At 45.0% G+C, this 15441-nt stretch overlaps 1 protein-coding gene across 1 annotated transcript; it reads right to left on the bottom strand.

Moving 5' to 3' along the window:
* Positions 1–2419: 2419 nt before the first annotated feature.
* LOC142845053 (uncharacterized) lies at positions 2420–7557 on the bottom strand. The gene is made up of 9 exons (XM_075963815.1): positions 7467–7557; positions 7180–7290; positions 6882–6998; positions 5343–5459; positions 4959–5165; positions 3529–3587; positions 3124–3209; positions 2582–2756; positions 2420–2479 (listed from the first exon to the last, which is right to left on the bottom strand). The coding sequence occupies exons 1-9, from the start codon at positions 7555–7557 to the stop codon at positions 2420–2422; spliced, it is 1023 nt and encodes a 340-aa protein (XP_075819930.1).
* Positions 7558–15441: the final 7884 nt, after the last annotated feature.

Below are 15441 nucleotides of genomic sequence, written 5' to 3'. Positions count from 1 at the left end.
ACAAATAATGTTGTAACACAAGTAATATAAGTCCTATAATGTTAGAACCAAACATTACAAACAAAATAAAATAACCAAGACAATATTACTGATATGTGATAAGAAAACTTTATAATGAAAATATTTTATGAGTAATATGTAATATAATTTAATATGTAATGTAACAGTATAATTTAAACAATATAACCAAAATATTATAGTCAAAGTAACCTAAAAAGTAACATCACTAAAGCGTTACAATAAAAGTAATAGAAACAAAAATATCAGCAAAATAATATAAACAATTATAATAACCAAAGTTGTATAGCAAAAATAATTTAAGTAAAATAATATATACTAAATACTATCATAAAATATTATAATAAAATCATTATGACTAAAATAATATATCCAAATTAACATAATAGATATATAGTAGAAATATTATAAGAAACAAGTTATAACTAAAGTAAGATTACCAAAATGTATAACATCAAAATATTATATCCAAAGAAATATAATCAAAATTTAAATTTGAAAGCATTTTAACAAAATATTATAACCAAATTATAATCAAAATACTGTAACCTATTATAGCAAAAATATCAATGTAAGCACTGTATCCAAGACCACGTACCCAAAATAATTTGAATAATGTCAGCTGTGTGCTGAATTGATGTGGTCTTTTTCTTGTTTTCAGTCCTATCTGCCTTGCAGTGGTCTAGTCTGTCAGCGTCACTGTGACCCTGGGATCTGCCCTATTTGTCCTCTGTTCATCAGCTTTCCTGTTCCTCAGCTTTCACCATCTTGTTCCCAGTGTTTGGGTGACCATAGACCCTCATCCCCTCACCTCCTCTTCCTCACCCATTTCTGCTTCTGCCTCCCTCATTTGCAAGCTGGGTTGTTTCCCTATGGCAACAGCCTGCATTTCACGGGATCCCCTTTTTCCTATCGTATTTTGATAGTGGCCTCAGATCTCCACATAACTGTACTCAGCGTCTCAGTGTTTCCCATAAGCCCTTGGTGAGATTTCTCCAATATCTTGTGTGAATAAGCCGACATTGGAGACCCCGGTAGACTGTGTGAGAGGGTTTAGGACAACAGTTTCCATAGAGATTGCTTGCTCAGCTGGCAGGCCTGACCTCATCCTCTGACTTGAGTCAGTCACTTTCTCAGTCCCCTGCTTCACCCCAGAGCCTGTGCTGGCTTCTTATGTTCTTCTTCCTCTGGTCCAGGGCTTGTGATCTTTGTGTGACATTGCAGCTCCCTGTCCTCAGTCACTGAAGGAAATGGTTTTCTTGGACCCCTCCAAGCTGTTGTGGGATCCAATGGAGAATTTTCAAGGTAGGGACCTTTAGAGGCTGCCATGCTTGAAGCCTGAGGTTCATTGGCTGTGCTGGTTTCTGGCTTCACATTGCCGAGGTCCGTCCTCTCCCTGGATCCTTCATCCCAGATGTATAAGGAGAGCCCAGGGATGGATGTAGGATTCTTAGGGTGCTTGTTTCATGAGTGTAAGCTCTAGTTTCTTGATGAGAGGAGGAAATGGCAGGTATAGGCAGGAGCAACTGTACAAGGAGAGAGAGAAAGTAGTGTAAGGATAAAAGACAAACTTCTGCACATCACTCACAAAGTTCATAGTGGGAAATACTATGGAATTCTCACTGCTCCATGTGACAAAACACAGGTAGCCTTAAGCACTGCGGCTGGATTTGGAATCATGGGGTCCCTTGAGTGTGTATGAGGTGAGTTTTGCCATTGTAGCAAAGTGCTGGGGATGAAGTAAAAATTCCACCCAATGTGGTTATCTTATAACGCAGGGTTCCTGATTTCATCTTTCCACTAACACTCGCGATCTCCCGGACTGATGGGGCTCTGTCACACCCTGTAGCGTGGCAGGATATTTAGTGGGTTATTTTAGCACAAACACTGAGGAACAAGAGACCTTTAAGAATTTTACTGGTGTTCTCTCCCCACTTGGAGTAAATCCAAATAGAAAAGGAAATTTCAACTGAATGAGGTGCGCATTGGCGTGTGATGCTAGACGGGGTTGTTTCTGCTGTGTCATGGTTGGGACTTGCTCTCGGAATCCCCTGCCTGCTCCCTCCTTTTACATGCCAGTATTCTCTGTTTCTGAGAGTTAAAAACCAAAACAACAACAACAACAAAACTGCATCAAAAAGGACATGCACATTGAAACTTTGCACCATGGACTGCATGATCCAATGATGTAATTCAGTTGGAGAACTGGAATTTGAATGTTTTTCTGTACCTCAGAAGTGGTCATATGCCCAATGCTCTCATTCAAGAGTATTGAATTCCTCTTATGAACATACAGCACAGAATACAGCTTCAGGAACCCAGAGGACAGAGCTAGCTCATGCATGAGGAGCCCCTGGCCAGGACCTCCACTAACCTGCTGACGGTCCCCAGGCCTGGGAACCTAAGGGGCGCTCTGTCGCACCCGGCTCCAGACCCAGTGGTGTGGATTCTGGTTTTGGATCTGAAAGGGAAATGAGAGGTGAGTCCAGGAGGATGGACCCATCCTTATTCTTCTCTGGGCAGCACCCTGTCTACCCACTCCCCAGGCTGATCCCTGGGAGACCTCTTCACACTCCTGTCGTGTGAGCCAAGCTCGGTAATCTATGACTTGGAGGAACTCCCCCTGCAGCCTTTGGAAGTCCTTGTATAAGTTCTGCCATGTGTCTGTGCCCAGCAGGAATTGAAAGATGCTCCTCTTGAATATGGGGTCATCCTCTTCCATGTCAAAGGCGATGTAGCTGCCACAGGAAAGGGGAAGTACATGTCCTTAACGGTGACAGTCAGAGGAAGGTGGGAGCATGTATCTCTAGACATAGGGTGGAAAAGCAGTCTGTGCAGGGTCACCCTAGGATAGAGCATCCCCAGGGCATCCTGAAACAAAGCCTGAAGGACCCATTCACTTCTCAGTCAAGGAAAAGGACACTTCTGTTTTTCCTTCTTAAAGGGAGTAAAGATCCTTCATGATGTCAGGACCCTCCCTTTCCCCCTTCTGGGCCCTTGAAAGTTTCAACTACTTTATTGCTGAGGATCACCACTCAGGCCTTATGGAGTGAGGGGAGCTTTGGGAATGGGATTTGGAAAGATTTGTTCCCTCGTGATGCTCACAGGGCCAGAAAGAAGTGGATCCTGTTGTAGAGATGTCCGGGAAGCCCGAGTCGGCCAAAGTACTCCACCACCATGGACAGCAGGTACTGTGTGGACAGAGAGTGGGTGAGGGGAGGCAGGTAGTAGACAAGAGGGCAAGAAATCTCACTGGGGTCTGGACCTTGTGCAGCTGATCATTATACTCCAAATTATACACAGAAAGGGGGAGTGGAATACATTTGCTTTGTGGATGTGAGCTAATTGGAAAACCAGGAAGGAAGTTGGGGATCATAATAGGGATGGGCAGCAAGTCTCTGTTGCCTCTGTCCTGGAGAGCAGTCCTGGGTTATCCTGGCCTAGACCAGTCTTATGTTTTCTGTGTATCCCCGAGGGCAGTGACCTCAGAATATCTGAGGTTACAGATACCTTGTCGGTCATTCTGAAGAAAATGTCAGCTGCCAAGAAGTTCTGGACCACAGGATCCTCTGCAAAGAAAGCAAGTATGAGAGGCACTTGGATCTCCCATCTTTTTGGGCCAAGCGTGTGATGGTGGGCGAAACTTTGGAAGAAATGTGTGGCCTTCAGATGTCATCCCCATCCCCAACCCCTTTGAATTCCTGAGAGGAAGCAGGACCTATCTAAAAGGCCTTAACTTTCATATCAAGAACATAGTTTGTCGCTGTCATTGACACAGCCATGTTGTACTTTGCTGGTGTTGATTCCTGAGCTTGGTCAATGATGATATTTGATACTTTCTATTGAGCATAGCTCCCAATGTTAAATTTTACTTCATTCACTTAGGTGTGGCCTGGATCTCTGTGACTGCACAGTCTGCCCATTTCCCATACTGAGACTGTACCAAGATCCTCATCTCTGGATGATGACTGAATCCTTGGGTAAAGATGGAAAGCTCATAGCTTCATAGCTTGGGTCCCCTCTCCTCTGAGGTAGGGACCAGATTCCCCTTCTCCATAAGAGCTCATTTGTCTTTGAGGTCCTTTTTGGAGGCACCATTCTTTTAAGTAGACTTGCTGGTGTGGGGCGGGGTCCTGTGTATGCGTCACTAGCTGCCAGGCAAATAATAAATAGTGCTTACACAGCCTGGGTCCTCTGCAATGTCTCTGACCCCCAGAGGGCGCTGTCTGAGAGAGTGCTCAGTGTTAAGGCATCCTGTCCTCTACCATCCAGTATGGCAGCCCACAGCCACATGTAGGCCCTGGACACAGAATCACAGCTGATGAGACCGGGGAACTGAACGTCCATCGTCTGTTTACTCCACTGACACAAAGTAAACAACTGCCGTGACTGGTAGGTGCTGTACTGGGTAGAGCACCTGGGTGTTGTTCACAATCTGCCACACTTGGTCCCAGATCTGTGACCTGATACCACCTAGAGAGACCTCTGTGCCTTACTAGTGCCATAGAGATCTCCTGTCTTCTTGCTGTCCCACCTCTAGGTGCCATGGCCTTCAGATCCTTTCCTGTGAAGCTGCCAAGAGCTAATATAATCTTTATTTGTGAAATGTTTGGGTCTTTTAGTTTTTGTGTCTACCCAACAGTGCATCCCCAAGGCTGGGGTCAGTGATATTTCCTGTCTCTCTAGTGTGCACCATCTTGACTTTTGGGTTGCTTGGTGAGGAGAGAAGCACCTACATCAGTACTCATGAGTAAGTCTGCTTTCCTCTATCTGAGAGGTTGTCATAGAAAGGGGACACCTCCACATAACAAGGGGGCCCTTTATCTGTGTCACCTAAGGGCCCATGAGCACTGGGGGAAGGTTCGAGCCAGTACTCGCCATACCCCATTTTCAGTTTTGAACTGGCCCTAAGTATCCAATCCCGAGTTCCTAGAACCAACCGAGGAGTCGGTAGAAGGCTTCAAGGTCCTCAGGCTGGTAACAGAGTCTTCTCTTCTTCTTTATGGTGAGTTTTGTCCCCTCGATACGGCCCACCGTCCATATGCTCCTCTTTGTCCTTCTTCTGGAGAACTTCAGCTCTGAGGCAGCTCCAGGGGTAGCTTCAGAGGTGGCAGTGCCTGAATCCTGCAGGCTGCTCTTCTGGGCAGCTGTGTGGACAAAAGCTTCTTAGTAAGCGTGGATGTAACCACAGCAGGAACCCTGGTCACTTCCTGACCATTACTCAGGAACTGGTCTCTTTTTGAGGACTGAGTGACAAGTAGTCACTTGGCTACAACTGGCTCTTCAAACAGAGACCACAGTGTCTAGGGAAGATGGGCACATACCTGCTTTGACATCTCCCAGTGCCTTTGTCTTCTGGACTCTCTTGCTCTTGGCCTGCTGCTCAGGGCCATCCCCTGGAGAGTCATCGCTGGAGATAAGAATGATGTCATCTTCTGGATCTGCAGGAAGAGGAGACCTCACATGACTATAAGAGGGACAACCTGGACATGGCAGAGTTCTTCCCTTTTTATAATCCCATGTGACATCTCATGATGTCTCAAGGAATGGCTTTCACTCATGCACAGAGGAGACTAGAAATTGAGGTACTATGAACTATTCTTTGCTGCTCTCTCGTGCCTCTTTCTCTGGATAATTCTGTCTACAGGAAAACCCTATGGAGACAGATGAACTTGTTGGCCCTGTAGAACTTGATTTAGGATAGTTTCGGAAGATAGGAGGACCAAGCATAGTGGCCGTGCTGTTTCATTCATACTGAGACGGGAATGTCAAGGGGCATGCAGACACATACCAGTCATGACATCTTCCAGTTTCCTTTTCCTTGGTCCACCATTGTTCATGGATCTCTGCTCAGGGACAGCCTCTGGAGAGTCATCACTGGAGATAATAATGATGTCTTCAGGATCTGCAGGAAGAGAAGGTCTCACGTGACCACAAGAGGGACAACCTGGACACCACCAAGTTCTTCCCTTCTGACCATTCCATACCACAACCCAAGAAGTCTGAAGGGAAAGGCCTTGGCGTATCCACAAAGGAGACAAGAAATTGAGTTACTATGTACTTTTCTTTACCAAGTACCAGCTTCTCACTGGTGCTTCTTTCTCTGGATCATTCTGTCTGTAGCAAACCCCTATGGAGATAGATTTTTTATCTTCTATCTACCATAGCTACAAAGGTGACCAAGGAATGACTTGGCTCACCAGGACGCCCCTTGCTATGGCCCTGTACGAGTGGATTTAGGACAGCTTGTGTAGATGGAGGGACTCTGCATAGGGGCCATGCTGTATCGTTCATACGGGGACAGGAATGCCAAGGGGCATGCAGACACATACCAGTCATGACATTCTCCAGTTTCCTTTTTCTTTGTTCACGGTTGTTCTTAGATCTCTGCTCAGGACCATCCCCTGGAGAGTCATCGCTGGAGATGATAATGATGTCATCTTCTGGATCTGCAGGAAGAGGAGACCTCATGTGACCACAAGAGGGACAACCTGGACATGGCAGAGTTCTCTTCTCATTCCATGTGACATCTGAAGAAATCTGGGAGGATGGCCCTTGTGTATCTACAGTGGAGACTAGAAATTGAGTTACTATGTGCTCTTTTTTGCCAAGCACCAGATTCTCTCTGCTGCCTCTTTCTCTGGATCCTTCTGCCTGGAGGCCACTCCTGTGGAGACAGATGAACTTGTTGATCATTTATCTGCCATAGCTACAACAGTGACCAAGGAAGTGATGTCCTGGCTCACCAGGACACCCTTGCTATGGCCCTGTACAAGTGGATTTAGGAAAGTTTGGGAAGATGGAGGGACTCTGCATAGTGACCGTGCTATTTCATTCATACTGACATGCATGCAGACACAAACCAGTCATGACATTCTCCAGTTTTCTTTTTCTGTGTCCCCTCTTCCTCTTGGATCTCTGCTCACGGACATCCTTTGCAGAGGCACCTCTGGAAACTGGAATACTCTTGGCCTGTAGAGCTGCAGGAAGAGAAGAGCACAGCATGAGCACAGAAAGACCTGCTTGGCCAATGCCAGGCCCAACCCTTCTCATACACATTGTAGAATTAGCGTGTAATGTGAATATATCTAAGAGGAATGTCCCCCTAAGTCCAATATGCACTTATTTACCAAGGTGGTGTAGGGTTGAATTCCTATGTACCTTTTTCGGCTAAGCAAACATTATTCTCTGGCACCTCTTTTCGTGAGTCATTCTGATTGCATGGTGCCTTAAGAGAGACAGCTGACCTCTCTGATCTTCTGTCTGACATAGCTGTAAAGAGTAAATAAGAAGTGACCTCCCGGCTCACCAGGAAACACCCTGCCATGCTACTGTGGAAGCTGACTCAGGGTAGCTGGGGAAGAGGGTGGGGCTAGGCTCAGTGGCCATGCTGCTTCCTCCTTCATGCATCTGGGGACCAGGGCAATAACACCGAGGGTCATACACACCTGTCTTTACTTTCCCAAGTCTTTTTCTCTTTTGATAGTTCATTGGCTTCTGCAACCTTGGTGCTGTGTCTGAGGTGACTGGTGTAGACATAAAGGAATTCTGTCTTCTTTGGTTATCCAAGCAAGACAGGGGATCAATCTGATTCCAACCCCAGGCTATTTCTGTGTAACCTTCTTTTTCTAAGACAAAATTATAATAAAGTTTGCAATCATGGTTCCATAGTTAACGGTAGCTGCAGTTTTTGTTTGTTTTGTGGTGATGATACTTGCATATAGGACTGCACATATGCTGGGGAAGTACTCTTCCATGGAGCTCTGCCCCATCAGTCTTGATTCCTTTTGGAATTATCATTTGATCAGATCCTACTTATTTAGTCTGTATTCTGTGAATGACTATAAATCACTTCATTTACACATGAGAAGGTGATTTCTGGCCTTGCCTAGTGCATGCCACATGTCTGTGGATTGACCCCTGTAGCTTTGCCAATGGTAAGAATGGCTACTGAGCATCAGTCATGTTCCAGTAGGCTCAGGCTGGATGACTTCACACACCTGTTTCCTTTGTCATCCCTCTTTCCATATATCTATGAACCACTATAAATTCATAGGCAGTTAAATCTCCCTACACATGCAGATCCTGTGCCCCACATCATCTTCCTTATGGCTGTGTCTTATCAGCATCATTGGTGGACAAGATTCTTCTTAAACATTCTCCCTGTTTTTATTTATCTCCCCTTGTTTACATTTCTCCCTGTCCTCTGTTTCCCTTAATTTAAAACCTGTTTCCATTCTTATCATATCACCTGTTGTCCTTCTGGTGACTCCTAGGGGAATCTCTGACACAGCTCTAAGACTCTCTGAAGGAAGGTAGTTGAGCCCTGACATTCAGTCTAGCTTGGCACTGGGTGACACTCACCTGTGTGAGCACCTATTCTGGTCTCTCAATATCTCGTTGCTCAAGGCTTTCTCAGAGCTTTCCCAGAGCTCAAGTCTCAACAACTGTCAGGAGAGCACTGGCTGTTGCTAAGTGAACTCAAACATTCTGAAGACACTGATGACATCACACCATTCCAACAGAACTTACTCTCTGGTCTCTGAAAGAAACACCCCCAGTTAACAGATCATGGACATCTCAAGTAAAGGCATCTCTTTTGGACACTCAAGTAATCTTCTCTTGTCCCATTGCTATCTTATTTTTATATTTCACCTTGTGCCTAATCAAATCCTTTATGATTGCAAAGGAAAGTATGTTCCTGGGAAAGGAAACTTAGAAATCATAGGAGTAAGCATTGACCTCTCATCTGTAGTAGAAAGCTACTCATCCAGTTTATTTTATTGTGTATTTGTCTTTAGTTATTATCATATTATAATTAAATCATCTTTCTTTTTTTTTGTTTTCCCTAGACAGAGTTTCTTTGTAGACAGTCCTGGTTGTCCTGGAACTCAATTTGTAGACCAGGTTGGCCTTGAACTCACTGATATCTGCCTGCCTCTGCCTCCCAAGTACTGGAATTAGAGGTATGTGTTACCACTGTCTGGCCATAATCAAATCATCTTTAAAATTTTATATGTTGATAACAAGGTTTATGCAGGTGTCAAAACTTACACCTAGAGATTATACAATCCCTTCTCCAAATTCTCTCTTGTGGTAATGACTTTCATGATCATTTAGTACTGCAGGGGGAGACTGGTCACCAACATTATGTAGGTTTTTTATATTTACATGCATGTACCATTAATTTCATCTGTGTATAAAGTGAGGACACAGGAACTCCAAGGTATGGTTGAGGGGAAGAGTATATTGTTGAGATGAGGGAGAGCACAGCCTGAGGTATCTGGAAGAGTTCAGAGCAGGGAGAGAAAGCAGTAGACTAAACATGGCCTGCATTTGGACCAGGCCATGAGGAGAAATGGGGAGGTGGAGACCTTCAGAGAGGAGGAGATGAAAACAAAAGATGACCAAGGGAGTGAAAGCCTGCAATGTCAGGGTTATATAGGAAGGGAGGGTAGGAAGCCCAGGAACTTTAGAAGTTTTGGGTAGGGGTGGGGTGAGAAGAGCTACAGGTACTGAGTACACCTGGAGGCCACCGTTTGCTTTGTTATGCTAATAGGCACTGCAGATTGCTATTTGTCTTGAGTTTCTTTTGGACCTGACAACTCTATAATTTTGGGATATTTTTCCTCATCAGAATATTATGTTACAATATGTCTATAATGCAGGATGAACATTGTTCCTCAGCAACATTTCAGATCCATCTAAGTATTTGCAAGAATCAATAGTTAATTTCTTTCGACCACTCCAAGATCATACGTGTCCATGCATGGGTTAGCCTCCTTCTGGCAATGAGACAAAATACCCCAGACAGTCTGTTGAAAAAGAGGGTAGGTGGGCAGGCAAAATGGCTCAGCTGGTAAAGGCGCTTGCTGCCAAGCATCCTGATGACTTTTTCCTTGTAACAAGCTTGATGGCCTGAGGTCAGTCCCCAGAAACCACGTGATGGAAGCAGGGGTCCAACGCCTATGAGATGTTCTCTGACCTCCACATTACATCATGAGACACACACTGCACACCACCACCCCTCCACACACAGAATACAGAGAAAAGACGGTAGACTGCTGGAGGTCAGTAGTAGAGTACTTCCTTAGCAAACGGGGCCCTGAGTTCAATCCCCTTTACTGCAAAATAAAATGCTAGAAAAAGTTCATTTCCTATCAGTTTTGGGGACTTAAATTAATGATTGCTTGGCTGTGTTGTCATGGTGAGGCAATCTGTCAGTGCAGGGACTGTGAGTTAGCCACAATGCTTGCCTCATGATGGCTGGAAAGTAAGCAAGGAATGACATCTCACCCCCCCCTCAAAGGTAACCAGAATCAACTAGCTCATTTGGTACAGCGTGGGACTCTTAATCTCATGGTTGTGGGTTTGAGCCCCACATTGGGCACCATCTATAAACAGAGATGGCTTGTTCGTTTCCCAGCTGTCCAGACCCAAATAATCACACAGAAACTGTATTAATTGCAACACTGGCCAATGTCTCAGGTGTATTTCTAGCTAGCTCTAAAATCTTGTATTAATTCATTTCTATTAATCTGTGTATTGCCACGAGGTTGTGGATTACCCAAAGGTTCAGGGCATCTGTCTCCTTCAACAGCTACATGGTGTCTCTTTGACTCTGCCTACTCTCTCTATATATCTTTGTTTGGATTTCCCGCCTGGCTTTATTCTGCCATGCCATAGGCTGAATCAGCTTCTTTATTAACCAATGGTAATAAGACATATTCACAGCATATAGAGGGGAATTCCATATCAAGCATCTGCATGGCCCTACACCTCCAGTAGACTCTACCTCTTAAATGTCCCACCACACCCAGAAGGCTAGAGCAAAGCTTTTTCTAATACATGTCCTTCTGGGATCCTGCAGATCAAGTTGCAGCAGTGTAGGTATATTTTGTAAGCTCTAGTGGTCTCTGCTCTAGAATAATCTGTCGTTTTGCTCTCATATTAGAAGTGGATGAGGAACTTGGCTCGCTGCTTGGGCAGGGTGTCATTGTACTATTATTTTATACTTTACACATATTATGTTGTTACTTTGATATTTTCTAATAGTAAATGAAAATTTCTCCATAGACTTACCAGAAGAAATGTCTGACCAGATCTTTTTAGTGTAGTTGCTTCCTTCTTGTTGTAGAATTCTGTGATCCTGTGTGTGTGTGTGCGCGCACGCGTGCCTGTGCACGCGCTTGCGTGTGAGTACATGTTTGTGTATGTATGTATGTGTGGAGGCTAGGGGTATATGTCACCATGTTCCTCAGTTACATCTTTACCTTATTTTGGGGGCACAGGAACTCTCAAAGTTCTTGACACTCTCTGTTTTGGCTAGGCAGGTAGGCTAGTGAACCCCTAGGACCTACCTGTCTCCCGTATTTGATACTGGCCACCAAGCCTTGCTTTTTACATGAGTACTGGAGAGTCAAACTCTTGTCTTCTTTCTCATCCAGCATGTACTTGATCCACAAAGTCATCTCCCAGCCCCTTTTGCAGTTCTAAAATCTAGATACAGTCCTTTGTCAAATATGTGATTTGCCAGTCTTTTCCCTTGTCCCCGAGCCTGTCTGTATCTTCCAGGTAAGGGCTTTTGAAGATCCAAAGTCATAAATTTTCATGAAATGTATTTAGTTTTGTGGAGTTATATGTGTGTTTTCAAAAAATTTGAAGATTACCACTAAGTCCACACCCTGGATTGAGTTCATTACGTAAGGTCTGAGTTGATTGTTTTGCGCTGTGGAATTGCTCTTGCTCCGGCATAATTTTTACAAAACTGTCTTTGCTTTACCCCTTTGTCAGGGTCCTCTTTCTGAGAAGGGCATGGAGGCACTTGCCTGCGCGCCTACTACAATACTGAAAAGCTGTCTGGCCACCCACAGACAGGACCTGTGTAGGTCCAGAAGCTGCAGCCTAGGCTCTCTAAGGGCCAAACTCTAAGTCCTGTCTTGTAGCCCCTCAAGTTTTCTACAATGGTGCTGGCTTCTTGGAGGGAGAAGAGGGAAGAGGCAGGGAGACTCCAATAGCCTCATACATCCCTGTAGTGTGTGGACTCTGGAGCCTTGCAGGTTAGCCTGATGGTGACTCAGATATGCTGCCATAGCAAGGAAACTAATCAGAGCTGCTCAAGAACAGTATTGCAAGAGGCAGGAAGGAGTAGGCTACCTACTCATATTAGAGAGTAAGCACATGATATAAATTCAGGGAATGACCTCCAGACTGGAAGGAAAAGCCAGATCCAAATATATGTCCTCTGTGAGGTGATACTAAGTGGATGGAAGAGAAAAAGGACAGTCATATCCAGAGTCACTGTGTGTGTTGGCTGTGTGTCCTACAGAGACCTGGTTCATTGCACGTGGAAGGGTGATTGTGAACACCAAGGAGGACTGTTGACACATGGAGGGTGGACAACGGCACACACAGAGAGGACCATTGACAGAGAAGTGTGGCTTTCTAGGGACAATTGATATGTCAACTGAGATGTCATCGCAGGCTACAGTGGGGAGAGAGAATTCTGGGCAGGGGTATGCAGGGGAGCCTTCATTAATGAATGCCTCTCCCAACAGGCCATAAAGACTAAAATATATCATTCTTACTGTGCTCTTATGTAGATGGCCCTGGCTGTCTAACTGGAAGTTCACCCAGCAGGCAGAACACAGCCATGCTGTAACCAGGCTTCATCTCTGTTCACATAATCAGTCTGTGCAAAAGGCAAGAATGAACGTTTCTTTCATTTGTGTAGAAGAGATTTGAAGACAGGAGAAAGGGAAGGAAGAAAGTAGAGCTCTGCTTGTTCTGTTGTCCCGGGACGTAACTGTAAAACTATGTGGCATTGTCTAGGAATTCGTGAATCCTTGGTTTCTGTACCAACACAACCGTCTCATTTCTTATCCACTTACCCTGTTGTCCTTGAGAGAACTGGCTGAAGCATGATTATCTGCTACCTGCAAATGTCCATGAGTACTTGTCAGGTCCTCAGGGAGCCTGGGGACATGTTTAGAGAGGCTTAGATGTGCCCTAGTGGGACAGTGTCCCAATTGTAGCACCTATGCAGTTCAGTTGCCGTGTGGAAATCCCTGGACAGTATAGGACCTCTGGAGAGGGCACACCTGTGTAAGTAGGCAAACATATTAAAATTATGAAAATGTCACCTTCTTGCATGTTAAATAGGCATGAACTTAATTTATGTCACCTATAAATGAACCAGTTGCTTGGCTATTTCATACCAGCTTTGTGAATACCAGCATCATATGTGGCAGAGTGTCTGCAGAGGAATTCATCATGTCCTAGATGAACATAACCAGTGGCATTTGTATAGCAGATTATTACGTTAAGTTTATTTATTCTCATTCAGGTGCATTTATGGAGCTCAGTTATTTCCCTTCTTGGGGAAGGTTGAAGCGTTTTCATTTCCTGTCCATGGAGCTGAGTCTGAGAGACAGCTTACTCATGGCAGGCTTTTGGGGTTTAATGGCCCTGCCAAGAAGAATTGTTCTTCTGTGGCTCCTGGTTTTCAATCCCACCCATGGGAACCTGCATTCTTTCATTTCCAGTAGGCACCGTGTGGGTGTGTGGGCAACTTACAAGGGCTGTGAGTAGGCCCGAGACGGGACCACATCTGCACTGCCCACCTTCCTTCCTGCTCACCCCAGTAGAGTGATCGCAATGTCATCCTCTCTCTGACTGGCACTTCTTATCCTCTTTCTCTCTTCATCTCTTACTCTGCCACCCAGCACTGACTGTTTATGGTGCATCTGTCTGTCTAGAATATAAAATCCTATTGGTAGTTTCTTTGTGAGCAAATCATTGAATATACACCCAGAATTCACAGTGCTGCAAAGGGACTGGGTTACTGCGTGATGGAGAGATCTTGGGAAGGGATGATTCCTCCTGAAGTCCTTGCTGCCCTGGCTGGTGTTTCTTTTCACTCTCACACAATGTGAGACACAAATACTGGAAGGTACACACATCTTGAAGGTACAAATCACTAGTTGGCCAGACCTTAATGATTCCATTTTCTTCAGGTCATGGTCAGCCTGGCTGGGTGGCTGGGCAAGGGTCCTCCAAAGCCTCCCTGTGTCTGTGACATCCCATTAGATACTTCTTGGCTCTATTACTTGTGACTACTTAATACCAGCATCTTTTGCTTTGAGCCTTTAAATGTGGTTGATTTCCCAACATTCCTGGTTACCTGCTAGCTTAGTGGTGGATTGAGTGTGTACTGGACACTTGATCCCCACTGAGGATCTTCTAGGGAGTTGGGCTACCTCTAAGAGATGCTTAGCTCATTGGGAATGGGGCCTGTGGAGCAGGAGGATGTAATTCTCATGAGATAGTCAGTTCTTCTAGAGAAATCATTCTAGAAGAGCAAAAGTATTCCCCAGATCTGTCTTGGCTCTTATGATGTCAGCAGTGCACACTTCTACCATTGCAACACTGGCTCCCTGGAGAACCTCACGGGGGGCTGGAGGGATGGTGCAGCCATTAAAGTCTAGGCTCACAACTGAAATGTCAGGAGAACATCAGAGGTCTAGTTGGTATGGCTGCCAAATCGTTGATGGTCTACCTTCAAAACTGTGAAACAAATAAACCTCTAGGTTTCTCAGGATCTGAAGTTTTGCTGCATCAACAGAAAAGAGACAAAGACATCAGTCATTTCTGGTCTCCCCCACCTACTCCCCACCCCAGATGCTGAATATTCTTGGGAGTGGTCTCCCTAATTATTTTGTTGCTTTCTCTTTCATTTCAATTCCATTGTTCCACATGGCTCTGTTTTCCATTTATGACCCATACAGTGGGAACTCGGGATGCTCCACAGTGGCCTCTTCTTACCTATCACGTTAGGTGTATTCACAGCTATGTTGGTACTACTAGTTTCACACTGGCATGTGCCCACCGTCACTCTTCCCCTTCCCACCTGTACCTTCCAGGAGCCCCATAAAGCTAAAGCCTCATGCCTTCCCTGGGGTGACCAAAGAGCTGAGACTTGTGTCCGTCACTGTGTCTGCTCATGCTGTCATTTGCCAATCCACTGTCTAACCTGAAGCCGGAGTGGTTTCCAAGAGGAGAGGGTCATTTAACCAATGACCTTCCTCCATCATTATTGAGCTCTACGTTTTTCTCTGCTCCCCTCCCTGCCTCTCCTCTCCCCTACAACCCTCTCCCAAGGTCCCCATGTTCCCAATTTACTCAGGAGGTCTCATCTTTTTCTACTTCCCATGTAGATTAGATCCATGCATGTCTCTCTTAGGGTCCTCATTGTTGTCTAGGTTCTCTAGGATTGTGATTTGTGGGCTGGTTTTCTTTGCTTTATGTTTAAAAACCACTTACGAGTGAGTGCATATGATAATTGTCTTTTGGGGTCTGGGTTGCCTCTACTCTGCTCAAAGCGTGGCTGTATGCTTTTTTTTTTTTACACCCTCCATTTGAGTG

Source organism: Microtus pennsylvanicus, chromosome 2 (assembly GCF_037038515.1).
Source record: "Microtus pennsylvanicus isolate mMicPen1 chromosome 2, mMicPen1.hap1, whole genome shotgun sequence".
In the NCBI taxonomy this organism is placed as follows: Eukaryota; Metazoa; Chordata; class Mammalia; order Rodentia; family Cricetidae; genus Microtus; species Microtus pennsylvanicus.
The sequence above is the reverse complement of the archived record's forward strand: the minus strand, read 5'-3'. Positions and strand labels throughout refer to the sequence as shown.